This window comes from Aspergillus bombycis (assembly GCF_001792695.1).
Source record: "Aspergillus bombycis strain NRRL26010 chromosome Unknown contig00071, whole genome shotgun sequence".
Taxonomy (NCBI): Eukaryota; Fungi; Ascomycota; class Eurotiomycetes; order Eurotiales; family Aspergillaceae; genus Aspergillus; species Aspergillus bombycis.
The window spans coordinates 1-26,498 of NW_019170073.1; the positions used below are offsets into that span (position 1 = coordinate 1).

Sequence of the window (26,498 nt, forward strand, 5' to 3'; positions counted from 1 at the left end):
CACCACCACCACCACCACCACCACCTCAACCCTGGTTAAGATGCATAACTCTCTAACCCAAGGGGGTATTTCTTGGCCGACGCATATTCCCCAGATGCGAGGGTAGACCACGATCTAAGTAAGGAGCAGCAGCCAGAGCCAATCCAGAATAAGATATTTAAAGAACCACTCATTTCCTTCCATGGTTGACGTCGGACTGATAGTGTCATGTGCGGCTGGTTTAGGAAAGGTACAAGGGAACCCAATGTCACTTTGCTACGTTACAACAACGCTTCTGTGTCTTTTTTTTTTTGTTTTTTTTTTTTTTCCCTGGGGTTCTCGCAAGTTACATACCGTCAGGAAATTTGAGATCGGATTACCCGCGTGGACGCGCTGGACGCGAGATCACGTGGTACTTAATGTGGGGATGACTCAGCGAGGATGTATGTAAATAACTAACTAGTTAATTAATTAATGCACAATAATTGTGCAAAGTCTCAGCTTCTTCTATGAACTACAAGTATTGTCTGTTTCTATGCTGAACTAATGAGCCTGCTGGTTCAGGTGGGTGGGGATGTTCCACGGATCATAATCCATGTGCACGAAGGCGCGGTCGACCGTCGGGACACTCTCGATCATGTACTGCAGGCTCTCGCCGATGTCGTGTGCATCGCGCAGCCGGGTCTTCCCTTCCAGGATGATGTCTACTTCGACATTCAAGAGGTCTCCGGCATAATATGCCCTCAGGTTCTGGATCTTGAGGATGGCTTTCGAGAACCGCATGGTCATGTAAAGTAGAACACTCTGGTCGATGGGAGATGCAGCCGCTCCTGTGAGATGGCGAATGTGCTCGCCTGCAGTTCCGCCCCAGTTCCATATGATGTAGACTGAGAGGAGGAGACCGCCTAGGGGATCAACCCACCATAATTTGGTGAAGGATCCGACTGGAGGAGCAAAGTTTAGTTCGTATTTCTCCTATCTTGGGAGGGGCGGGGCGGGAATTGGCAAAAGGGTTGCACTTACTCAGAGGGAAGAGAATACTGAAGAGGTTGAAAACCACGTCCGTTTCAGCATCTTGTGCCAGGGCCTGGACACTCGAGTTTTTGATTAACCGACACCAGAACCAGCATGCAAGTTTCACTACTACGGTGCTGGCCATCACCGCAATCGAAGGTATTGTTAGGTTAACTAAGGTTGTATCGTCGGAGATCAGCCGAGTGAAGGATGTGATGGCCACCTGGACAAAGGAGGTCATCATCACAACGGCGAAGACCAACACGCTTAGGGGCTCCAGTCGACGCCTGCTGATAGGATATTGATAGCGGTCGTCCTTTTGAATGAGAGTCGTTGTCACCCAGACAATGGCAGTACTCAGAAAGTCCAATGCACCGTCCACCAAACTGGCAAGAACTGAAAGGGAGTTTGTCATGGACATGACGACTATTTTCGCTACTAGCAAGACCACGTTGGCGATGAAGTTCACGTAGATGGCAATGGTAACAATGCGGGCTCCGCTATCCACGAAGTCGTCGTCTTTCGGCCCGGCATCTGATAGGGACGGAGCACTTTCGTTTCCGTCCTGAGGTAAAAGTGGCGTGCTCTCATCTGGGATCCGATAGAGGTTGCGCGGAGTCCGTTTAATTCGGTCTTGCTTTTGTGGTGGCTCGCCGTTGCCATCGGCAGCAGTAGCCAGGCTGTTGTCAGGTATGTGGTCGGTTCCGGAATTCTCGGAGTTTATCTCTGGTATAACATCTTCCGTTTGGTGATAATCCCCGATGAGGCGGTGCGGCAATGATGAGTCAAGTAGCCGGTCAATGTATACGTATTGTGCTATGAGATCATTGTTCCGCTCATAGTATTCACGTCTGATAACGGATGTTAGGTTAGTGTCTCAATTGAGAGAAAGGAATTACCCACAGCTTTTTTCCCATGCCTTTTAACGAGTCAGGACCTCTATAGTACAATTGCCTAGAGACCGTGTTTTCATTAGCTATACTGTCCCTCCAAGCATCGCCTGCAAAAGCAGGCATGTTCATGGACCATGATCAACGACATACCAATTATAGACGGACTTGACATCCCCAATTAATTTCTTAGCCCGTTCCCATGGTGGAAGTTCATCATGCCGAAAACTATCATCCCAAGGTTCAGGGCTCTGGGTGGAGAAAGAACGCCTGCGAATGAGACTTGCTAAACGTTGACCGCGGGTCGACAGGATCTCGCCCTCGGGCTCCAGACTTGGTCTTCTAGGGCGAATGGAATGATAAGAGCTTGAAAGTGCAGGGGATGATGGAGGAGAACTCTGTGGCATAGTGTCGGAACGACTAATCCATGCCATTGTGTGGTTTGATTAGGTGTGGGTGAAGTTGGATGATGAGCAGTAACAAACGAAAAAAAAAATGAGACCAGGGTGGATTTACTGATGTACTACATCATAGCGTACTGCTAGTATTAAGTTTCGTCGGTCTGCGATCGGAACATTCCATGGGATTTATCGACTACGTACTAGACTATCAACACTACACGGAATGGCCACACTAGCTTAATACAGAATCTGGAAAGGAAATTTTTCTTAACCCAGAGAGAATTTTTGCTCGGTAAATAGCTATGGGGGTGGCGGAGCACTTGGCAGACCACTTGGCAGATCTTCAATCATCAGATAATCAGATAATCAGATAAGACGGAGAGAAAAAAAATTTTTAAAATAGAAGAATAAAGGAAACCAAAACAAAACAGGACCGAAAGAGTTGCTCGATCTGTGAATTCTTTTCATTATATGATTTCAGAAACTAGTACTTACTACATGGCTTCTATATACTTCACACCAAACATTAAGCAGGATTGCAATGCTGTGCATATTGCCCTGATGAGCAAGGAGAAAACCTAGCCCCTAAAGCCTTCAAGGTCCCCAGTTCCGCCAAGGATACTTTCTCTCAAGCTTGTCCATCCATCACGGCCCCAGAACTCCTTAATCAGGCTCTCCGCCCTAATGGAAGGACCAACCTGACTGAGATCCCGCACCTCATTCTCCGGGGCTTGAGGAATACTGCTATTCAAGGGAAAAGCCGTGCGCAAAATATCCACGATATCCGTCCAGTTATACGGAGTTGCGAAAGCGAAAAGGCGTTCTGATTTCACCCTTCCGTCAAGAACAGCAGCAACGTGTAGACGGGCTGCGTCTTCGACGTCGACGAACCATTCTATGAACCTGTCCTCAGCCAATGCTTCAAATGGAAGATGAAACCCAACTCACGTGGTGGAACATAGTCGATACCGGCCTGGTTCCCAGATAAGAGGTTACGGACGAGAGCCATGCTGGATCCGCCTATCTCGGGATGTAGTATTTTGCCAAACTATAAAAGGCTATGGGTCAATCAAAAGTGCAATAAGCCTTGGGCTGAGCTTACAATCGTTCCCGGAAGGACGGTGTTAAAATCAAAGCCAGGGTTGTTCTGCTTAACCCACTTCCAGGCCTCTCGTTCTGATTCTGTCTTGGAGGCAGCGTAAACGAGATATGGTTTCTGGGCTACAGGAACACTGGGATCCTTCGCGCTTCTTACAGCACCGTCATTCCATGTACCTGGAGACTTTAGATACTAATGGCGTGTTAGGCTATTGACAACTTACTGGAGTCGATATTAATACCAGGCTGACCAGGCTGCGGGAGCAAAGCGGCAGAAAGTGAAGAAGTCAGAATGACTTGAGTCACGCTATTGTGCCTAGCTGCTACTTCAAGAACACTCAGGGTCGAGGCGACGGATTTCGATATAATTTCGGGGTCGGGCCTCAGAGAGACATCTGATGCCTGGAGTTCAATCAGCACTGATAGACTTCAACCTCAAGGGAGTGGTGGTACCACATGCACGACACCTGCAACACCATCCAGCAATCTATCCAGCTCATCCTCGTTCCCCAGATCGGGTAGCAGAGCTGACTCGAAATGACCAGCACCGTACCTGGTGGTAAAGTAGTTATCTAGCCAAGGTTTCCTGGATCGAACGGTTCCGCGTACTCTGTACCCACGCTTGAGAAATTGATCAATGATATGGGAGGCTATGAAGCCATTTGCACCAGTCACGAGAATGAGGGACTCGGCGGGGATGGTAACGTTGGCCTGGGGCATAGTAGTGGTTCGTATATATTATCACTCTAGGATGTGTGGTTGTATACGATGATACGCAACGGAAAGTATCGATATTTCCGACAGTGCAGGAGTTTAGTTGGGGCCTCATCGATCGGTTTACTCAGACCTGGTATTTAGTGCTGGTTTCCTATTCCGGACATGAAGAGCATGACTAATTCGGGATTGAACATGGCCGAGCTTATTCATTCAAACCATCATATCGTAGCCCTACTTTTACTACTTACACACAATCTCTCTGACTAACTTAACTATTGGATGATACGCTTATGGGAGGGAGAGAAATCAAAATGGTATTTGGTCGAGACAGAGATCCACCGGGCGTATATACTTATTCGAGGAGCAATACTATGTAAAACAAAACACCAAATAAGTTAATATATATTACAGAACTATAACCTTGTCTATGAGCATTCTATTATATCCGGCGTCTCTTCTGGCCCCTCGATCGACTCTAGATACCTTCTCATATTGACATCGATACGGCCTGCAAAAGTTGCGAAATGACATGAGGCCATCATGAGGCAAGGTTTGCGGTGCACAGTCTCATAAAGATTTGTCCATCGTTAACGTACGGATCCTTATTGTCCGCGGTAATAAGTTAGATGGTCCAATTCCCTTCATTGAATGGAACCAAGTGTTTGCCTAAGGGCAGAATGCTCAACAGCAGATTTGCATATCTGTAGCATAGAAAACCAAGCTTGAAGGAAGTAAATAGGATCATGTCGTATTACATGACAGGGTTTGGGCTTTAGGTTGTACCTGAAGTCAGTGTATGTTTTTTGATTTTACTTCTTAAGGTAGGTAGGTAATGCAGTCCTTCTGGAGCTGAGAAATACTAAGTAATATACTGCCCTTACCACTAGGAAACACATCCGAACTAAGAAGTGATGTGTGGGATCCATAATGTATGCGAGACTTGGCGGACCATGCTCCTGGGACATCGAGAACTCGGACCCTTGCCCTATGAACAGTTTTACGGGCCGCAATCGGAGAAGGCCAGTACATCAGTGGACAGTCCCATGGTGCACGTGATAGCTTGCTATACGAGACCTTTTTATGACATGGTTGCCCCGACACAGGCACCCCGGTTCTTGCTTTAACCGGCCGGCCTATTCCCACGGGGAACTTAGGCCCAAACGCTTCTACCAATACGAAACCAAATGAAGTCTCTTGCTGAGAGCTGGGCCGAGATTGTTAATATGAAGATGAGTCATGTGATGTGAAATAGCCCTCAGAGACTCTTTCATGTCCCTCATATCCCTACCACGTGCCCAGACAAAACCGCGAGATGCCGAAACAAAAGAAAAAAAAAAACTCGCTAATCTGAGGCGTCCAGAATTCGGAGTCATGCATCGTCTTTCGGCCAGACCGGACCGACTTGGCAGTCCAGGCCGTTGAGTTGATTCGTTTTGATCACGCTACAAGAGACTGCGCCCTTCGCGTGTTTGGACCACCTTTAGGGGACGCTTGGACATCACCCTGGTCGGTCGTTCAACGATACGTGGAATAATCCCTTTTACCCGGCCATGGCTAAATCCAAGTAATATATGCAGTCTTGGCCTCATTTAGACTTCGTCTCTTGGGATCTGACACCGGAGGAAAAGGAAGGGTCGAGATGGACATCGGGCCAATGGCGGGACCCAAGGGGAGATGGCGTAGTTGTTAGTGTCCGGCGGGTCGTCCCCGGATTTTCTCCACGCCGTCTATTCGCTCTGTTTACCCGCCAGTCACTGCATCAGGTTGTGTCTCCATGTCCAGGCTCACCCTTAGGCTTGATCCTTAAAACAGACAAGCCTCGCTTATAACACGGGCCAGTACTTGGTTTGATATATTAAGACAATGCCGTCTCTCTCTCTCTGCCCCGCCGACCTCATCTTGACTCCTCCGATATCTGGCTTGTCCGTTCCCTGCCTCGCCCCTCATTCCCTGGGTTGAACTGATCGGCTAATCGCCTGCCAGAGGTGATATTGCTACCACTCTAGCTTCATCAACATGGGTCGCGGCTTTACCATCGGACTGGCCGCCTTTGCGGCCACGGGGTCGTTCCTCTTCGGATATGACAGCGGTGTCATGACCGATGTGATCGAATCGAAGAACTTCCTTGCCTTCTTCAACACCGTCCAGACTTCCCCAATTATTGGGGCGATTAACAGCACATTTTCTGGTGGAGGTGGGAATATTTACCTTGGATTCCCTACAAGCAATATGCCTTCGGAGAAGGAAGAAGGAACGCTGACTAGTCAACCCGTAGCTGCCTTCGGTGCCCTCCAGGGAGGACTGACGATGGATCGCTTCGGCCGTAAATTTACCATTCAAATGGGCGCCTTCATATGTCTTGTTGGTGCTATCCTTCAGACCGCCGCCCAGAACCTGGCCATGATGCTCGTTGGTCGTATTCTAGCTGGGTGGGCTGTCGGTCTCTTGTCGATGTCGGTTCCAGTTTATCAGGCCGAATGCGCTCATCCTCGAAGCCGAGGCTTTATCATCGGTTTGTCACAGCAGATGATCGGTATTGGCTTTATCGTCAGCACGTATGTTTCCCTTGCATTTCACTCGTAGTGATCTTGTTCCTAGGTGGAGGTCTAACTTTGATGCTTCGATAGATGGGTTGGGTTTGGATCGCTTCATGCTCCAGAAACTAGCGAGTTCCAATGGCGTTTTCCTCTGGCATTCCAGGCGGTTCCTTGCTTACTTCTAGCGGTGGGAATGTTCTTCATGCCGGAATCCCCTCGATACTTGGTCGAAAAGGAACGCTACGAAGAGGGAATGAAGATTCTGCGGAAATTACACTATGACGGTACGAACGACGAATGGATTCAGACAGAATTCAATGAAATCAGAACAACCATCGAAGCCGAGAAGGCTGTAACGGTGTCGGGCTGGCTTATCATGTTCCAGGTTCCCCAATGGCGGACTCGATTGCTGTATGTGAAACAGACTCATACCTAACCCCCCTGGAAGATGGCCGTTATTGATAACAGCTGCTCGCACTCCTATAGTCATGGTATCGCCGTCCAGGCCTTCGCGCAAATGACCGCGGTCAACGTGATCGGTTACTACCAAACCATCCTATACAATTCCCTCGGCATCACCGGAGGTCGCAACATCCTCGTCGCTGGTATCTACAACTGCGTTGGTCCAGTTTGTAACCTTATTTTCATTGTTTTCCTGCTCGACAAAGTGGGGCGGCGAAAGCCCATGCTGTTTGGCTCGATCGCTATCACCATCGTTCTGATCTGTGAAGCCGCACTGACTTCGGTCAATGAAGACGGGTCCCGGACGAGTTACAGCATTGCCGGCGTGTTTTTCATTTTCTGCATCACTGTGATCTTCTCCTTCTCCTACGGATCATGCGCGTGGTACGTGTCATCTCCTATCCTTCAAACTATATGGGCACCGCCACTGCTGTGGGGAAAATTTGGTGACAGCCGGGCTAACAACAATTCTCTCCAGGGTCTACATGGCCGAAGTCATGCCGATGCAGATTCGCGGTCGAGGAAACGCCGTCGCAACCAGTCTTGGCAACTGGGTGGTGAGCACGATCTGGAATCAAGTTTCGCCGATTGCATTCGGCAAGATTCACTGGAGGTTCTACCTGGTCTTCATTTTGTTTAGTAAGTGTTCTCCTTTCTGAGAATGGGTCGAGGACAGAGAAGCGAAAGCAGTTACTCATATTCTTTATCACCACTAGATGTCTGTATCAGTATCCCGACGGTGTTTTTCTTCTTCAAGGAGACCAAGCAGAAGTCCCTGGAAGAGATCGATCTACTGTTCGGTGGACGGGCGTTGGGGACCTTGCCGGAGAATGTGGAAGGGAAAGCCGCCGAAGCCGACCCTACTAATAAAGCGGAGGAAACTGGGGTCTCGTATGCGAATGTGGAGCATACGGATAATAAAGTATGATGTACTTTACTTTTCCACGCCATGATGTAGGGTTTGGTGTGCAGATCAAATGGTGGACCATGCGTGATGTCGTCATGGCACTGATCTTCATCTCCACCTATTTTGATAGTGTAGAATCCACGTCGTTATAAACACCCTCTACTTTACCACCTGACCTTGGGAGTCCGAGCTCCAGCCGAGGACGATGAGAAAGTAAATACCGCAGCAGGTGGGCCGTCTTCCTCTTTCAGCAAACTGCGGCTTTAGCGGAACTTTACTTCAATTGGCAATCCCGCGTTTTTGATGCCGCCCGCGGGGCCCCTGATTGGCCCCCGAGCTCGATTAAATTACCCCAAGATGCGTGGGAGCTCAAGTGACAAACAAGGGGGGGGCGACGATCATCGAAGGAATGAGAGATGAAAGGAATCCCAGTCTTGCTCATCTCATCTTCTGCAAAGAAAAGGTTGTCAAACCTGCGACCGTTGCAGATGGAGATCCCTCAACACTCTGCTGGAAGGGTGAGTTAGGGCACAGTCTCCAACTGACATACACTCTACATACCTAAAGGTAGTAAGGGTGTGGACAATGATGATGGCATGATTGGGAAGTTGAATGGCCTGACCACCGCCCGCCTTTTCCCACGCACCCACTCATCAGTGCTCACGGGATTCACGGAGATCCCCTTGTCGCATGGGCGCCAAGGGAAGGGAAAACCAAATCAAAAAAATACTTACCAGTGAAAGTCTGGGGCAAACGGCCAGTGCACGACACTCCCTTGGAATGCAAGGCAAGCTAAGTACTACTAGTAGTTAGTTGCCTTTTCAACACAGCCCTCTTCCGTACCCTCCGTACATCAAGTATGAAACTTATTCTAAAATAACCTTCTTTTTTCCATCTCGGGTCTCCCGTATTGTTTTTTCTCTCTTTTCCTTTTGGGATCCTCACTTTTCTGCTTCTTGGTCTTGGTTTCTGTTGTGATTGTTGTTATTATTATTTATGATCCCCACCCCCTTCACTCGGTTCGAACAAACGCATGCACCTCATCTCCTGTCGAGATCTGCTGACTGGAATGATGGTCTGATAGTTTTTTTTTTTTGTCTTTTGGCGTCCAAACTTCTTCTCCACAGTAAAACGGCGTGAAACCCCACCGCAGCGATCAACTATTAAATTTATCCACGACGCACTGCCCACCTGTCTTGCCTACGGATGCGGGAGTGACCGAAGGACGGTTGTGGAATTTTGAACACGGTTCTCGCCCATATTTCTCAGCTATTTCTCCCCCCCCCCCCCAGCGCCAGAAATTCTATACGTTGTTCCCCCGGCGACTACCCGCTGTCCCAGGGTCATGGAACATGGGGGTGTCGTCGGACAAAACTTCCTTCGCACGTAATACCCATATGGCAATTGTTCTCGGGGTCGGACTGGGTGTTGTGACTCTAATTATCATGTGTTTGCTGTGAGTATCGAGTAGTTTTGAATCCTTTCGGTTCTTCTTTGTCTTGTTTAATATACTTCTAGGGTGTGTTTTGACTTCAATTTGGATTTGATTCTTTTGTTCTATCGGTCGCTGCGTTATCCTTGTGTCTTTTGCCTTTGATTTTACGTGACCCAAACTCATCGCAGGGATTCTAGATTTACCATCTTTGTGAACCGTCGTGAACAGCGCCCCTGCTCGAAAAGCAAGAAAAAGGGATCGAGCGACAAGCTGCGCAAATTGGATGCCGTGTCTCCGGCTCGGACTCTAGAGGAATGGCGTTCGAAATCAAAAGGACCCCTGTTACCCTCCGAGGGAGTTGATGGTCAATTTGTGTGGTAAGTCGCGCTACCAGTTTGTCGTTGCTTGCCACTTCGGCCGTCATATTCTTGTATCCGGATGCGCTGTCAAAAGCTAGCCAGCTAACCCACCCGGCTCGTTACAGTGTTGTTTGCCTTGAATCGGTTCTGCCGTCCCAGGAGATTCGGGAGCTGAAATGCCTGCACGTCTTTCACAAGGAATGTTTGGAGAAATGGTATCTGCAGGATCATTTCAATTGTCCGCTCTGTCACAGAGCGTACTATTTTCAGGAAACACATCCTAGTAATGATTTTGTATGGATGGTATGATTGATGTCTGTTGATGCTCGTGCTATGCTTTGCTTGTTGTTCTTCTAGGGCGTTTCGGGTTGGCCGATGTGTTTTAGGTTGGCTCGCTTTTGATCGGATGACTGCTGTCTTTTCTTACTCTTTGTTCGCCGCATTGTCTCTTTGCCGAGATTGCTATACAATGGTCTCAGGTAGTTGCGATCTTTCTCCAATTACCGATCCTGAAATGTGATACCCTAGCGAATTCGCTCCGAGTCCAACTAATTCCTTGCAAGACCAAAGCCGTCGGTGGAAGACAGGAAATCAGTGTTGAAGTCCCAGTTACTGGGATTATACCAATCCAAGAAGCTGTCCAGACCAGAGGTCACGTCGTTGAAGACATCTCGCTGGATAGGCTGCGGGTCAATGATTTGGTCGAGAATATGGGACAGTTTCTTCTCGGCTTCCTTGCAGGTCTGATAGTTACCAAAGGTTGGACGTGGAACCCACGACAGACATGATAGAAATACACTTAGATTGCGAATGATTTCCGCGCGAGGCAACATGACAGAGTGCGGTCCGATTTCCTGGGTTTGATGAAGAAGTTCAAGGATCAGGACACTGGCACTGGGTACTCCATAGTACAATATCTAAGGTATGGCGTGAGCATCTAAGAAAAGATATTGTGATGTGGGCGATCAAAACATACCAGCCAGGAATAGTGTCTGTTCAAGTCCATGGACGGCTCACATTCGGAGCCTATCCTGATAACGATTGAAAGGGCTTCTCGCGACGTGTGGATCAACGCCTCTTGCCCTGCATTCGTGCGTTTTACCAGAACCCTCTGGAGGAGGAAAATCGTGTAGAGGTAGTCGAGGTACATGTGGAGACTGGGAAAAGACGAAGCGTATGATTCCGCATCCTCGCTCTGCCCGTGAACGTCGTATCGAATAAAAGGTGGGGCTGCTTCCAATGTGGCTCGCGCTTTCTCGATGATTTGGCTATACTTGATTAGCGGACAAATGACTTCGCCGTGCCAAATCCACTTAGGGTTCCTCACTTGGACTTTTGGACTAAATCCCAATCATCACCTGTTCCCAGTGCTACCTCGAGAGCCTGATCCCTGTACACAGAAAAGATGAACCGAAGACGTATCATGCTCGCCCTGTAATTTTGCCGTTGGGTGCTCCAACCTTCCATATTCAGGCTTGAAATGGAATTGGTGAGATCTTCACCCCCTGCCACTAGAACATCCTCATGCAAGTCCATGGGAGGTGTCAGCGAGCAGTATCGATAATTAATAAATGGCGGTCGCCCCACGAAGGTGGCTATCGCCTTATCTGCATAAAAGGCAGAGGCGAAACATATCTTTCTCCACTGTTGGAGGAAGAATGGGCAATCATCAGCCTGCGAGCTTTCCTGATGAAAGCCAGCAGCATATACTGTAGCTGACAAGTCGCCCAGTCGGCGCCAAGCTTGATAGCCTAATTCCCTCGTTAGCGTGCGATGTATCGAGTAGACAAGACATGGGCATACTTGTGTCGCCAAAATGTTGAGTTTTCAACATGACATCGTTATACTGAGCAAAGCCCAGTAATTCGTTGATTGAAGATGCCTGGTCACAGAAATTGAGACAGATGCTGCTTGCCTCCACGATCTGAGCGCGCAGTCTCTCACGAGCTTCACTGCTAGGCGCTGCCTGAACAAGGTCCGGATCATTGTCCGATGTAGACATCAAGGATATCCCAGAGATAGACAGGACTATCCCAAGAGATTCCCATCGAAGGTTCTTGCCAGTAAATGAGGCGCAATACTCATGGACAGTCATCAAGCGATGTGTGGTTAGTGGCTTTGAAGTATTATGGGATATCTGATAGACCAAGGCCTGGAACTGGGCTTCAATGTCGCTTCTAATGTCCAGACTGTCAAAGGTACTCCGGATAGACTCTATAGTTGCGTCAATAATAGCAATCGGAACTACAACGATTGCTTTCTTGGAGTAGAGCTTCCGGACCAAAACATCATAGATCGGAAAGTCATAAATAAGTTTCAATAGCTCTAGACCAGCCCTAAGACGGTCTGGGTCGACAGCGCTAACCGAAGTACCTGTCACTGCACCATGATCTATTTCAAACGGAAGATTACTGCGATGCTCCGTAAGAATAGCCGAGTAACTAGTCGCCCCTAGATAGCCAGGAAGCTCGGGGGTTGGCTCTAGGTTTGCACCGAGTCGAGTACTGTCCATGGCCAATGATGGGCTTGAGATGCTGTAAAAGAGTCAATCTTCACTTGGTGGTTCTCTTAATTTTCGGAATACATCTGGAAACGGGAGTTCGTACTTTGATCCCGGGTGACTGGTCAGGCCCTTCGACGCTTTGATCGGACTGGTCCGATTTGAAGCCACCCCCTTTGTCATTGGCGCAGGATGGTAGAAACATTTGGCAGTGATCTTTTTCGTGGTACATCTACCACAGACAGGCCTTGCATGGTCGCACCGCAGCTTGGCCTTGCGACAAGGTTCGCAAGACTGGAGTGTGCCATTGCGGCGGACTGCGGGGCCTCTCGTCGGTCGCTCCGCCATGAAATACCATCCACGAGACACCAACGCGATCAATTGCGCGTGATCTTCATGCGCCTGTTGTTATTTCGGCTGTTCTTCTAATAATGATACGGATCCGCAGTCAGTTCGGGTTTGATTCATGTCAAGTCCGAGGTGGCATCCGATAAAGGAAGCTTAACCTAATCTAACTGGAAATAGTTAGACCAGTATAAATCATTGCCTTACACCCGTTGAGAGGAAATCCACCGCTGTATTTATATGCTAATCTAATGGCTTTTATACATTATAACATTAATGGCCACTCTTCCTATCCACCTGCAGTGCCTCGCCATAGTGGCTCACGTCGTATCCGTTCTCCTCTAAGTACGCCTTGAACCTGGCATCTTCATCCTCCAACTCGCGCGACATGTCCGGAATCAAGAACCATGCAATGAGACCTCCGACCACTGTAAAGGCAGAAGCAATTAAAAATACGGCCTGCTGGCCCTTTGCAGTGGTATCGAACGAGTTCAGAATGGGAGTAAACACCTCCGTTCCAATCGAGGCACCAGCCTTGCCCACGGCGGCAGCAAATCCCAGAAAGTGACCACGGAGAGGAGTTGGAAAGGACTCCGCAGCACAGAGAAACGTAGATACACCGGGGCCCATTTCACCCAAGGCCATGAAAATGCCGTACATCACTACGAACAGCGGGAACACGCTTTGGATTGGGTGAAGCGCACCGCCAAGGATGAAGCCCCAGATGGCCCAGATCATGAAACCAAGAGTCATGTTCTGCTTGCGACCAATCTTGTCCATGAGGTACCCTCCAAGAAGGCACCCAGGGAGATAGAAGCAGTTTATCACGGTCTAGAAGGCCATGATCGTTAGTTACTAGTGAAATGGAAATGTTACAGACAGGACACTCACTCCATAACCGATATTCTGGACAGTTGTGTTGTCCGTCATCAATTGCTGGATAATGGTGGATGAGAAGATTCCGAACGGGTAGGTGACAAAGTCATAGCAGAACCACGCCAGGGCTACAAAGTCAGCACTTGAGCAGAGAGACGAATGATTTGGTGACTCACAGGTTCCGAGCATCGGCTTCCAATATCTTTTGAGAATAAGCCCATATGGATACCTAGATTTGATGCTGTGCTTCTGGTACTGAGTCGAATTGATCATGCGAATCCGGAAAAAGCAGATGACAAGGGGAAGCTATAATATTCATATGAGTGTCCGTAGTGAGAGAATAAACATATCGAAGTGGCGTACCACAAATCCAATGCCAAAGGATATACGCCATACACCAGCTCTAGTCTCTTGACCATAGCAAGCGAGAACAATAAGCGCCACGATACCAGCGGAGATAAAGCCCTACGTCCATGTGTTAGTACTTTCCTCGTGCTATAACCACTCTTGCTGCATACCAGGTCCACGGCAAAATCCGTAGTTGAGGCCACCAAGAAACCTCGGTTTTTCCGAAGCTTCGTTGTCTCGTCTGCTGCCTCCGTTGCACTCGTCGCACAAACGGGATACTCGCCGCCGGCTCCAAAACCAGCCACACCACGGGCAACAATCATCATCCAGAACATTCTAGATACCTGTAAGCAGTGACTTTAACATGCTAGGAAGTATGGAAAAGGGGGCACATACCCAAGCTCGGATTTCCCGTGCGCAGCTGCTGCCAATGCAATGCCCAGAACTAAGAACGCGGTGGCCGCTACCACACCCGTCCTTCGTCCCACGCGATCAATGAGAACACCAAAGAAAAGCATTCCAAAGATTTCTCCTATAAGAAACGAGTTCGATAGTCGACCTTTGATTGTTGAGGACATGCCATCTTTGTATCTACCATGTACCAAGAAACTAGTCAGCGGGAGAGATCTTGGCTGCAAAGCTTGTATAGCTTGTATAGCTTGTACGGCTTGTATGGCGGGGGTACAAACAAGACCGAGAATAAGGGTTCCATATATCCAACTACAAGATTCAAAGCATAGCGTCGATCAGTAAATTGTTTTCGATCCGGTAGTTGCTGTTGGTATACTTACTTATCTGGGCATTGTAGCCGTCGCTGAAAAGAGCCAGTCCCGAGATGATCACATTCAGAACCCCGGAACTTTTGCCGGATTGACCAGCTTCGACATCCTCACTGCTCTCGACTGTGTTCTCCCGTCCTTGTAAGCCTGTCCATTTGCTCACCGTGACATCGGCATCCTTGATCATTGAAGAATCGGCCGGAGAACTTTCGACCGAGGCCATGGTTGGAATTGAGCGCAGCAAGGCCGTTCTGGTGCCGTAAATACAGGAGGAAGACAACAACAAAAGAACACAGATTCTTTCCCAGCCATTTTATCCCACGTCGAACAATCTTCTATATAACATCGACATTGGTGGAGAGGAAGGATCAAAAGATCGGAAGGGAAATGCCCTCCCGTTGGCCAATCATGGGGTGTAGATATTGCACGGGCATGCATATTGTCGTGAGCTTGACAGACATCAATTGAGTTTCCACCGGTCGCGGTACATGTTGAGAAGTCTAGATATGCAGCCCCGGAGACAGTCCGTCGAGATGGAACATGTCATAGTACGACAAGAGGGACACGTGCCTCCGTGCCTGGGGAGTGGAGACGGCAGGGCTCCGCGAGATGTCGGGAACTACCGCGACACTAACCTCTAAGCGAAGGCCCCATAGCCAACTGTCGTCCTGTCGTTCGAGGCACATGGACACTTCTAAGTCTTGTCACTGGCCAGTAATTGTCGTCATACAATGTAACAGTTCCCTTGATGCCCTAAGACTCCCCGATGATCTCTCCATCTATACGCAATCTCGACTCCCAACGCTGCAACATTCCCCGCTCTCCTCTCATAAACCATTACCCTGCGATGTGTCACGACACCAATTTTAGACCCGGCATTAGTCGAATGCTCAGTGGGAGATGGCCTGCTGCAGGACTTATTTAGTCGGTGACCCCAGTCGCTTTCAGGGAATAGATCATGTGCCTTTCTTCGATCAGACCAAAAAAAAACAAAGAACTATCCGCCCAGAGCTTGACTTACTTGCACCATGGAGAACAGCCACTTCCCTTTGACTGAGGATCAACTGCAATCCTATAATGAGAAGGGCTACTTGGTTATTCAAGGGTTCTTCAACGCCCCAGAAACCAAGCTTCTTCAGCAATGGACCCAGGAAGTCCATGACCTGCCCCGCACTCCAGATGCATCATACATGCCATACGAGGTGAGCTACCGGGTTAAGAGGGTAACAATGTACAGAGCACAGAGCTGATGTAAGAGTATAGGAGGTAAATGCAGAAGGCAAGCGGGTCCTCTGTCGTACAGAGAACTACGCCAATAGCCATACTGGCTTTAACAGCTTCCTTCGGGGCCAGCGCATGTTGAGCGTCCTTGAACAGCTGGCTACCGAGCCAATGCTACTGTTCAAAGAAAAGATCAACTACAAACTCGCAGGCAGCGGTAAGTGTTCAGTCCTACGCGGTTTCCAGAGCTCCTTCGGCATCTAAGGCTAATCGTTAACGCAGGTGGCTTTTCTCCCCACATCGATGCCAACGCCTATACCCATGTCAAGAACATCAAGCATTTGACTGTCCTTGCGGCGGTGGACGACATGACCCCCGAAAACGGTGGTTTGGATGTTGTAGATGGCAGTCATCGTACAGAGATCAAACTGGGAGAGGATCGTTGTATTGAACCCGCTTGGGTCGAAAGCCAAAAGTGGACACCTTGCTGCCTGCTGCCAGGTTAGTGCTACCGATGTTACCTATATGACAAGTCGAGACATCTATTAACTCGTACCAGGTGATATTATGGTGTTCGGATCCTATCTCGCCCACCGCAGTGGTGCTAATACGAGCTCTAAAGACCGCCGAGCGATCTATGCCACTTACAATTGCAAGGCGGAAGGCGACCTCCACGATTCGTATTATGAAGACCGAAAGAAGCTCTGGCCTGCTACTCACATGCGGAAGGAAGGAGAAAACTACGAAGAGGGACGACTTCGGTATGGGTATGGTTCTCCAATGCTGACTATTGAAGGCCAACCACAACCGGTAGCGTAGACAATTGTGAAACATACTTCATACTTGGGGAGTGCAATATAGTTGGGGGTGATACCAATGTAAATAATCTTGAAGTCTATAAGGTCAGGGGACAAACTAGTGAGGATAACATTCTTGAGCGATGGTAATAGACACAGTATTCATAGGATGATTTCTGTACCCTCCCACCACAAGTAATATAAGATAATGGTAGTCTAATGTTCAACGCCATTCCCTGGCAAAACCAATTAAACCAGAGAAAGGAATCCCTAGTACGAGTAGTGTCCATTTTCAAATCAATGCCACACGTGGGGTTAACCTTTTGCCATTTTGGACTATTTAAAGCTATCATCCCCTCTTTCTCTCAGCTCTCCCGGCCTTCATCTTTTTTACCCTCAATTACTCAGGACAGACATTTCTCCCACAAATCCCTCAAAAATGGCCACGCAATCACCCAAAGCAAAAGCAGAATACCTAGTCACATCACTCGAGCAACACGGCCGAGGCGACTACATAGGCGAATCAATCAGCCAACTAGAACACTGTCTCCAAGCAGCTCACAATGCACAGAAACACGGTCAGTAGTAGATCACCAACAAAAGCCAACTAAACAATCAACCAACTAACATTCCACGGCACCAGGCGCACGAAGCGAACTCATAATCGCAGCTCTCCTCCACGACATCGGCCAAATCATTCCCCTCGAATCAACCAAAGAAGTGCGAATGAATCTAAAGAATAGCGCCGAAAACGTCGGTCGCGTCGGCCATGAGCGAATCGGGTCTGAGTTTCTGCGCTCTCTGGGATTTAACTCGAGCGTGTGTCAACTAGTTGAGAGTCATGTTGCGGCGAAGAGGTATTCTCTCTCCCCCTCCCCTATACTTGTTCTCGGGTTGTTATTAGGGCTTCCCTGTATGTTATGTGCTGGGAACTAATATTCACGGGCAGATACCTCACGGCGGTCAATCACTCATATTATGATTCACTATCGTCGGCTTCTAAGAAATCGCTCGAATTCCAGGGGGGTCCATTCAAGGGAACAGAGCTCGCTGCTTTTGACCAGGATCCGCTGCGTGATGAGATGGTTGCACTGCGGCTTTGGGACGATGCTGCTAAGGTTCCAGATATTGAGGACTCCACGCCCCGTGCACGGGAATATTTGAATTTGATAGTAGCGCATTTGGAGGCACAGGAGGTAGCGTAGCACTTTATCTGTGGGAAGGAAATCAGCCTAGGTCGGACGTCATGCGCGGCACCTTTTATCCTGTATCGGTCTCTATGACGCATCCATACCATGTTTGAGCTGGAAGAACGAGTTTGCGTTGGCATCCGAGGTAGTGGTGCCCCAATTCAAAGTATAGCCCGTAATAGAGCCTAGTCATACGTTTGACCATGCAACATAGCTACTAAGAATCTTACACTACCAGTTCTCGATGGTTGAAATCGTCATCAACTGAATTTGTCATGCCGACGTAGGTCGTATACGTACAGAGACACACAATGCAATCAGGCAAAATACTGCTGTTCACGCTTGCGATAGAGCAATGCAAGTGTATAGGCACTGGTTCTAGCCACAGGATTCCACATCAATACCAACTTCTAAATCCTCCAACATCAGAATACCCCCGGACGCCGTAACACACATAACCAGACCCATCGATTTTAAACCAGAAAAAACCAAGAAGACACCCACAGGCCGTTGATCATCCAAGATCTGAAACGCATGGACAAGTGAAGAAGAATAATGAATATGCGAAAGGGTAGTAGGAGGCACATGCAATATGCACTATTATAGTCCAGCAGAAGCAATATGCTGGACTGTAAGTAACATGAGTCAAATAAAATGTAACATAAGAAGGATATCTTGAAGGAATAAGGAGAGAAAAAAGGCTGCCGTAGGACTTATTTCACACGAGTCGGGCTGCCAGCACTGCCGATTCGGCCACTAGTCTTGCGGACGCCTCTGGTCTCGCTCCGGCTGTCCGTGACACGCCGAGGGCTGGTGCGGACCTTGGCAACGGATACCCCAGCCTTAGAGCTCACTGGGGTCTTTGGCGCGGCATATGCAGCGTCACCCCAGTTTTCCCTATCCTCATGAATGCCATCATTCAATGTGTAGCTCGTGGTCAGTGTTGCCGAGTAGCTAACGGACCGCTGGCTTGGCGATGCCACTGGTGACTTCGACGAACGCTTCGCAAGCATGCGAAGTTGAATCTCCTCTTCACTCTCGCTGCTATCACTGCTAAGGCGCTGGCTTCTGTGCGATGAATGTTCTCTAGCTTTCGCCTCCTTGTCAACTACCAGGCTGCCAGATGTTGTGCGGGCGTAAGGGTGGTGACGGGAGTCTTTCCTGTGCGATTTCCTAGCTGGCCGGGTGTTGGCGCCGGGAGATTCTCGTCGTGTTGTGTTCCGGCAGCCTCGTTGTGATCAATTTCACCCAGTGCAGCGCGCTTCGAATGACCGTTGTTTGGAGGTGTAGCGACAGGGGCGTTGTTCGCACGCTGCTTGGTGGATGGACGGCCGGGTGTGACCGGAGCTGCCTGCATTTGTGCCAATTTCTCCTTCATGCTGTCCTCAAACCACCATTCACGGAATGCGCCTTGGTTCAAATGCAGCCAGTGTTGTTGTGGGCCGACCACCATGCCGGGGCGCATGAACCTCATGAATGCAATAATCTCATTGGCAGTAAATCCATATCGGTAAATCAGATATGCACCAATCAGACAGCCCGTCCGGCCAAGGCCAGCTTTGCAGTGCACAGCAATTCCCTTCTTCTTGACCGTAATCATATCATGGGCCATTTTGATAAATCGTCGGACCAATGGTAGAGGAGGACAAGTGCCGTCTTCAAAGATCATGTCGATGTGAGTAATGCCCAAGGCCGTAAAGTATGAAGGCGAGTATAATTCAGAATTCAATCGCACAACTAGTCCAATGTCTCGTGACGCGAAATGGGCCAACACATTTTTGAAAGGAAGAGGTAATTTGGATGCATGGACTTGGGAGATTGTAGCAGGCAATGCGGCATATTCGGGGGTATTAGGAGGAATCGGGGTAATCGGTTCGTGCTGTGGCGAAGCAAAGGCCAAGAAGTGAGGTGTTATCCAGTTGAAGTCACCCATGTCGACACGTTCGAATTTCTCATACCTAGTGCACTGGTCAATAAATTTCTTATATTGCAGTCAAATGAAACGTACTCTTCAAGGCTAAACTCCCTCAAGCCACATAGCGACTGCTCCTTTGCTTTCCAAACTCCATAAACCACATCTTGAATGGTCAGGGTGAAATCTGCCTGACTGTACCCGGCATCTCGGAATGGCATATACGGAGGATCAGCCTGCGCAATCGGAGCTAAGGCCAAATGAGGCGGCCATGACTGGATGAGGACCATGTAGCAAGCAACAAGACATGCTGCATTGGCACGACTCCGGGCGTCAGGCTTCGAGTAGAACACCACTGGGCGATCACTGTTGGCAGGGTCGCCCAGGATCTCATGGAAATGGACTGCAAACCGGTACAAATGACCTATGTGGAGTGGGCCGAAGTCTGCATGGAAAGAGTTGTAAAGCAAGGTATCATCGACCGTGAAATACACGGGGCTTCGCCTCTTCCTACTTGGGGTGTTCGGCTGAGCTCTCGCGGAGCGCTTGCTTGGAGACTTGGGTTGCTCGGAAGGATATGGGAATGGAGTTCTCGCATCCGGTGCATCGTCATAGGAAGCCAAGTAAAGACGATCTGTTTTCCCAGGCAGTTAGCATGTGGCTTTTGATATCCAGCTTTGAATGTTTTGATCAGTGCAGCAAATCGCTTCGATTGCAATAAACACATGCAATCGCACGTACCTTGGATATACTCAATGATCTGGCCGTAATCACCACTGTTTCCGGCCATTTTCAATGCAACAATGCGTCACCAAAACAAATGGCTAACAGCAATATGGACAATAAACAATCGATAGGGGGTAAGGTAAGCAGCAAGTAGGGCGTCTCTGGGAGAGAATTGTCCTGCAATTGCAAGATAGTTGTAGCCTGATCAACAGCGTAGATAAATCCAACCAAGTGACGCAAGCTAAACAATCATGATCCGAACCGTTGCCACTCGTAATAGACAAGAATACTGATAATCCACGAGGGGGTCGCGGATAGAATAAAGATACCGGCAATGCGGCCTGAGTAGGAGCAGGGAATCGAGGAGACCTTTAAAGGAGCCTTGAGGGGGGGGTAAGGAGAGAGGGGAAGGAGTGGAGCTGAAGAGGAGAAAACGGTGGTGAACTGCCGCACGAGAGAAGAGCTCGAGGCCGATGAGACCGTTTAAGGAAATGCGATGCACGCTTAGTGGCCGCTGTTATGTTGTGATGGCCCCAGAGCAGTCTAGCGCCGGCCGTTGACACGACAACGCTTGTTGCCTCAGGCGAACATCACAACTGTCAAAACAATCACTTATGTAAGCCACCAGGCCCCCACTCAGACAAACAGAGACAAACAACAACCAAAACGGTTGCCCTCCAGGGTTTTGGTTGTTTGTTGTGTGCACCACCACGAGCCCTCATCCTGGTTATCGAAAACACCCACGTTCTGTGGACGCCTCTGCATCCAGCCTTTTTTTCCCCCGAACATAGTGACTTGTGGTTACATTTTTAAGGACAGTTCGAAAGTTTACATCAACCACAAATAGGGGAGGAAGCCCATTATAAGTTATAACTGGCCCTATCAACCAGGAGAGGAACCTGCCTCCACGGAGCGTTCTAGCTCAAGACAACAGAACAGCATTGTCAGGGCGATGGCGAACGAGAAATAACTCTCAGTCTGAGAGACCCTTTCTCGGTCCACTCGAAACTATCGGACGATTTGTGGATTTTCATCTGAGCCGAAATTGCAACATGAAGCAATCACCTTCGGGCTAGCCATTGGATATCCTGCACATCCTATTGCATGAGATTGAGATCATTCCCGGTAGTACTACACCGCTCATACCCTGTTAAGTAGGTATATTGCGAGGTGTATCAGATTGTACAGTCCCTCTGGTCCCTGGATATCTGGTATCGCTAGTTCATTATATATCTTCACAGTCCTCGACACGTCAATGTGGAGTAGTCGATGCTCGAAAATGTGACAATAGCGACTTGACTGTTATAACATTGCTTTCAAAGTTCCGATAGTACGAACAAATACCTTGGTTGGTCAAGGGAGCTTTCAGGAGAATATACTCCGTACTTTCTCCCTCGTGTCTATCAAGTGCCCTCACAATGGAGAAGGTTTAAAGATCGTGTGTTTACCCAGGAGGGAAAGTAATCTGCGGGCAATGACCGAAATTCGAGTTTCGCGAGCGATGATCAGTGGAGGGTAAAAAGGGCGCAATTTGGTAACCACTGCGCACAATGCTTAGAATTTGCCGTTCCATAAAAACTACAGAGTAGCAAGTGGATCTGATCGGCAGGGGCGGGGGATTGCCAATTTGCTGTACGCTAGAAGTAACGTTGTCCCGTACCCTATGTAGAACCATTTGGTGAACGGAGTACAGAGTATAACCGAGTGTGGCTCGCTGCGCGAGTTCAAACAAAATATCAACACATGCAGGAGTCTTCGTGAAATTTAACAATGGCCCCTAATTCTCCGACAAGCCACTATGAAGGGATGGTATGTTCGTGGCCTGACAAAACGCCAACTCTTGGGCAGTGGCGACAGCAAAGAAACGACGATCTTCCAGCTAAGGTGCGACTATCAACGGTTAAGGTTTGAGTTATTAGGCTTAAGTGACGTTTAATTGGATCCGGGGTATGTGCGCGTTTTTCTCTCCCAACTGCCGGCTACTGACGGGTGCTCATGCGCAGCAGTCATGCCTCTCTGTAGGTTGATCAGTGCTGAAACAGCGTGGTTAAAGATAGGGCTTGGCTAGCAGTCCACTCCAGTCAATAATAGCTTACAGACCCAAAATTATTGCTGAGTACCGTGGTATAGGAATGTCGGACTATTGAGGCGTGTATCGTCGAAGCAAAAGATTGGAGGACTCATTGCCAGGCACTTGGTAGTCAATTCATCATGGCCTCAATCTTGTGCCTCGGAGTCTATCCTTAGTGCTTGGCCTAGGAGCCTAGTATTCCACGCAACGGAGACATGGACGGCTTGTGCACCAATTGGACGCCTTCTCCGGCATTGAAGCTTACCTGCGTTAAGCGTGGACCTCAATTCCACGTTCGTATAGGTAGTTATTGGCGTTGTTGCCCATGAGGACCCAGTCCGCTTACACAAGGAAGTGCAGTTAAAAGGTTGAAAGCAAGGCTGTCCACGTCGATCATTATTTGATTCAACTATATGGAACAGACTAATGGATTATGATAGTCGCCATCTGCGGTGCCTGTGCAACAAGCCCCTGATTATTGGGGTCAAGAGGCAGTATATAATCAGGCTTGGGCATCCTCTTTCTCTTTATCCATCAGACAAGCTCTCCCACCTCAGTCATTCCTTTCCCAAGCCCGCTCTTCAGCGTCCACTCCTTCAAAGACCCAAGTCATTCATTATTTCTCATCCATACACCAATTTTCACCCACCAAGATGAAGTTCACCGGACTTATTGCCTCTCTTGCTGCTGTCAGCGCTGCCTCCGCCGCTGCTATTCCTACCGCTTCTCTCCAGCCCACCTTGAACCAGCTTACTGGCGTTCTTGGAAATATTGACGGTCTCCTTGGTGGTGCCCTCGGCGGTGCGGGCGTTGCTGACCTCGTTCAGGTTCAGGATGGTGTGTTTTGGATCTTTCGGTCATGTTTTGCCTCGCATAGAAGCTAACTCTAGTGGTACTAGCTCTTAAGCAGATCCAGACCGAGCTGAAACAGCTCACTAGCACCGTCTGCCAGCGCAGCGTTGTTGGCAATGAGGTTGACACCGTGAACAATGTTGTTTCGCCGGTGACTTCCACCGTTGGCGGTGCCGTCAAGCCTGTGGTTGACACTGTCAACTCAGCTGTCGGCACCGTGGAGGGTACTGTTGGCAACACCCTTCCCGGCACCACCAGTGGTACGGACTGCATTCAATCCTGGAAATTACAATGACTAATGTGGATAATAGTCCTTGGTGTCAAGCGTCAGGTTGGACAGCTCACTGGTGTTGCGACCAACCTGGTCAGCCAGGTTAAGGACGGTAAGTTACTGGCCTTGTTCACATTGCGAAAGAGCGTTAGCTGAGTAATTTTTAGAAACCCTCGACGCTGCTGGTGTCGAGCACATCCTCAGCCTCGTCCAGACTAGTAAGTCCTGCAATTTTAAACTTTTCTTGAAGCTCTACTAATCACATCCTAGACAACCTCCCTCTGGTCGGCAGCATCCTTGGTCTTCTGTAAAGAGACTGACCTAGAAACCTTTTCTCTCACGACTGTCATGGAACCTATCTGCGCAACGCTTGACGTGAGCTTCTTGTCAGGAAATCCACGGGAAACGGCAATGTGAGAGGACAGCGATGTTGAAACCTGGCCAATCGGCGACATGGACATCAAGGGCTGGGAGGAGATCTTTGTACATACAGTTCTAGCGGAGGCTTTCGTTCATAATTTCTAATTTGAGATCTTGAATCTGATATTCCCCTGATGCGATCTCTTCTAGATAGGGCTTTGTTTAGCCTATATAATTGTGACAACAACTTCGATGTAGCTGAACGAAACCAGGGATTTCGAAGCCGGAGCCTCAACATGAAAAATATATACTTCTCGTTATCGCTGGCTAAATTTACTTGTTAAGCATCCACGCCATGGGCTATTGACAATATAGAATATAAACCGAAAGACAAGACTTGTAGACTCAAATATCACTCTTTAGTCTCGTATCATCATAACAAAGACCTATTGATAATCAATCTGGCTAGGAATAGTTAGTTATGTGGAATTGGATTTGAATATTTACCGAGTCGAGAGTGAAGGCGCTGACTCATCCAAGGTCCCGCACCCCACTTTTGCTTCCGTTGAATTTACATCGAGATCGAGTTCTTTGCTTCGATGCCCGCAAAAGGTGGTTTGCTGTTTTAACCCTGCATTTTACTTCATTGAAACTTTCTTACCCTTTCAATACCGATATCGCATCCAAATAGAAACTATCCGACATCATGGCCTCTACTGAATCAACGAACGCCGAATTTCCCTACACTTTGTAAGTTCACTCACAATACCCCGCCTCTCCAATCAAGATATCAACCGTCTAATTTACCGCGCACACCAGGACTGTCTCCCTCCCCTTCCCCTCAAATCGCCTTGCAACCTCCGCCCTCCGCGCCATTGAAGTCGACACCGAACTCTCCCCCTTCGTCCGACGCGACATGGCGGTAACCACTCCGAAGGGAATCCAAGCGGATACCGAAGAGGCAAAGACTGTGCTCGAGACTACATACCGTGCAACCACAAACCGGATGCTGCGGGTGGCCGTTAATGGGTTCATGGAGAGTCTTGGGGTCGTACTTGGGGTAATGGAGGAGTTGGATGTGGATGTATTAGAAGCGGAGGGAGTTGAGAAATGAACCCAACTCGCAACGGGCAACATCTACGTCCCGCTTAGCTGGAAACGGATACAATCTGTGCAACATCTTATGGCTACGGCATCTGCCTTGTCGGGCAACAATAAACACCGGAATCACTATCGGCTAGACGCACTCTCCATGAGAGTATGAGTGTGTGTGTGTGTGTGATACCCACCAGTGTCATACAGTGGGGAACATATTGTCGACGGGAAGAGGCATGGCGTCCGGGGTGGATGGGGGAATCATGGGTGAATTTCCAGGTTGGCCTGGAAGTTCCAGGGAGCATGTTACCAGTGGCGGTGTATTTTCCTGCCAAGGTTCTACTTGAAGACACAGAAGCGGGGATCCTCGGTAGCACACAATATCTACGAGGTGCGCAACCCTTTGAAATGTATGTATGCATGTCTCCAAGTATGTACATACATGCCTTGTTTTCGGGTTGGTCGAATAGCCTTGGGATGTCTTGTGTCTATGTCGCTGCGATGTTCGGCATACTAGCCCCCAGCTGCTTATGCTCCTGGCCCAATGCGACTCAAATTTTTTTTTCTTTTTTCCCTTCTTCCTGCCCTGTCCTATTTGTTTGAGAGTCTGCCGTAGGCCAAGGTTGAATATACAACAGAAGTTATTCGCGGAAATTAAGCGGTGAATGACTCCCGGCGGCACCAGCAAAGCGAAGCGAGAAAGACAATTATCTGAGGAAATCACTGGATAACGGGAGCCATGAGGCATGGAAAATGCTAACAAGAAGTAGAGGATATCGCAAAACAGCAGTGGCAAAGCTGTCCGTCTATTGAGATTTTGTTTTAGTGTGAAGCAACTCCAGCAGACGCTCGAGACCACCACCTAATAAGCCCCACCCAGCCTACTCCGTAAGAATCCTTCTTATAGTTCATGTGGATATCTTTTCCGGGATACAGTCATTGGAACATATCTGAGGTGCTGTGGACACCTGCTCTTAGCACGGACGCGAAAGGACACACCGCTTCGTATCCCCACCTTGTAAGTTCAACTGTAAATGTATAACGAGAGGAGGGCTTCTTTACCACAGGCTAGGAAAGATGACTGAAGTAAGTTAGGGTTCGTGCTACTTGGATAGGAAAGTTGGGAAAGTGGCCATTTCCTCCCCCCCCGGCATAGTCAGAGAGGTCTTGGTAGAAGGAGAATTGACTTGGCTACTGACGACGGGAAAGCATCAGGTTCATAGTCCATGCCGACGGTCACTTTAGAGTAAAGTTTCGGAAACTAGGGATTGAGAGGATCTATCCACACACACCTCGGCGCTACAGATATGGTGTAGTGGTGGTGATACATCCTGATGACACGGAGAGGTGGCTAGC

At 48.8% G+C, this 26,498-nt stretch overlaps 10 protein-coding genes across 10 annotated transcripts; 5 read left to right on the plus strand and 5 right to left on the minus strand.

Moving 5' to 3' along the window:
• Positions 1 to 522: 522 nt before the first annotated feature.
• ABOM_007620 (cation diffusion facilitator family transporter) lies at positions 523 to 2,317 on the minus strand (the record flags this gene model as incomplete). The annotated part of the gene is made up of 4 exons (XM_022534749.1): positions 523 to 923; positions 1,003 to 1,844; positions 1,897 to 1,947; positions 2,037 to 2,317. 4 exons carry the CDS (start codon positions 2,315 to 2,317, stop codon positions 523 to 525), a joined length of 1,575 nt encoding a protein of 524 aa, XP_022387117.1.
• A 545-nt stretch (positions 2,318 to 2,862) lies between these two features.
• ABOM_007621 (cinnamoyl-CoA reductase) lies at positions 2,863 to 4,102 on the minus strand (the record flags this gene model as incomplete). Its single annotated transcript, XM_022534750.1, has 6 exons — positions 2,863 to 3,179; positions 3,233 to 3,332; positions 3,387 to 3,559; positions 3,607 to 3,784; positions 3,836 to 3,935; positions 3,999 to 4,102. The coding sequence occupies 6 exons, from the start codon at positions 4,100 to 4,102 to the stop codon at positions 2,863 to 2,865; spliced, it is 972 nt and encodes a 323-aa protein (XP_022387118.1).
• Positions 4,103 to 6,115: 2,013 nt separating this feature from the next.
• ABOM_007622 (sugar porter family MFS transporter) lies at positions 6,116 to 8,026 on the plus strand (the record flags this gene model as incomplete). Its single annotated transcript, XM_022534751.1, has 5 exons — positions 6,116 to 6,654; positions 6,727 to 7,047; positions 7,123 to 7,482; positions 7,577 to 7,737; positions 7,815 to 8,026. 5 exons carry the CDS (start codon positions 6,116 to 6,118, stop codon positions 8,024 to 8,026), a joined length of 1,593 nt encoding a protein of 530 aa, XP_022387115.1.
• Positions 8,027 to 10,347: 2,321 nt separating this feature from the next.
• On the minus strand, positions 10,348 to 12,311 carry ABOM_007623 (putative C6 transcription factor; the record flags this gene model as incomplete). The annotated part of the gene is made up of 4 exons (XM_022534752.1): positions 10,348 to 10,716; positions 10,776 to 11,067; positions 11,127 to 11,550; positions 11,603 to 12,311. 4 exons carry the CDS (start codon positions 12,309 to 12,311, stop codon positions 10,348 to 10,350), a joined length of 1,794 nt encoding a protein of 597 aa, XP_022387116.1.
• Positions 12,312 to 12,917: 606 nt separating this feature from the next.
• On the minus strand, positions 12,918 to 14,870 carry ABOM_007624 (inorganic phosphate transporter; the record flags this gene model as incomplete). The annotated part of the gene is made up of 8 exons (XM_022534753.1): positions 12,918 to 13,475; positions 13,536 to 13,648; positions 13,697 to 13,826; positions 13,884 to 13,985; positions 14,039 to 14,204; positions 14,265 to 14,459; positions 14,534 to 14,588; positions 14,660 to 14,870. The coding sequence occupies 8 exons, from the start codon at positions 14,868 to 14,870 to the stop codon at positions 12,918 to 12,920; spliced, it is 1,530 nt and encodes a 509-aa protein (XP_022387113.1).
• Positions 14,871 to 15,675: 805 nt separating this feature from the next.
• Positions 15,676 to 16,687, plus strand: ABOM_007625 (phytanoyl-CoA dioxygenase family protein; the record flags this gene model as incomplete). Its single annotated transcript, XM_022534754.1, has 4 exons — positions 15,676 to 15,849; positions 15,911 to 16,085; positions 16,151 to 16,369; positions 16,428 to 16,687. The coding sequence occupies 4 exons, from the start codon at positions 15,676 to 15,678 to the stop codon at positions 16,685 to 16,687; spliced, it is 828 nt and encodes a 275-aa protein (XP_022387114.1).
• A 417-nt stretch (positions 16,688 to 17,104) lies between these two features.
• Positions 17,105 to 17,870, plus strand: ABOM_007626 (HD domain-containing protein; the record flags this gene model as incomplete). Its single annotated transcript, XM_022534755.1, has 3 exons — positions 17,105 to 17,243; positions 17,309 to 17,522; positions 17,615 to 17,870. 3 exons carry the CDS (start codon positions 17,105 to 17,107, stop codon positions 17,868 to 17,870), a joined length of 609 nt encoding a protein of 202 aa, XP_022387111.1.
• A 698-nt stretch (positions 17,871 to 18,568) lies between these two features.
• Positions 18,569 to 20,557, minus strand: cdcA (phosphoprotein phosphatase CDC14; the record flags this gene model as incomplete). The annotated part of the gene is made up of 4 exons (XM_022534756.1): positions 18,569 to 18,920; positions 18,968 to 19,813; positions 19,864 to 20,401; positions 20,509 to 20,557. 4 exons carry the CDS (start codon positions 20,555 to 20,557, stop codon positions 18,569 to 18,571), a joined length of 1,785 nt encoding a protein of 594 aa, XP_022387112.1.
• Positions 20,558 to 23,217: 2,660 nt separating this feature from the next.
• On the plus strand, positions 23,218 to 23,998 carry ABOM_007628 (uncharacterized protein; the record flags this gene model as incomplete). The annotated part of the gene is made up of 5 exons (XM_022534757.1): positions 23,218 to 23,401; positions 23,464 to 23,676; positions 23,728 to 23,799; positions 23,855 to 23,905; positions 23,958 to 23,998. 5 exons carry the CDS (start codon positions 23,218 to 23,220, stop codon positions 23,996 to 23,998), a joined length of 561 nt encoding a protein of 186 aa, XP_022387109.1.
• Positions 23,999 to 24,753: 755 nt separating this feature from the next.
• Positions 24,754 to 25,161, plus strand: ABOM_007629 (CTAG/PCC1 family protein; the record flags this gene model as incomplete). Its single annotated transcript, XM_022534758.1, has 2 exons — positions 24,754 to 24,797; positions 24,867 to 25,161. 2 exons carry the CDS (start codon positions 24,754 to 24,756, stop codon positions 25,159 to 25,161), a joined length of 339 nt encoding a protein of 112 aa, XP_022387110.1.
• Positions 25,162 to 26,498: the final 1,337 nt, after the last annotated feature.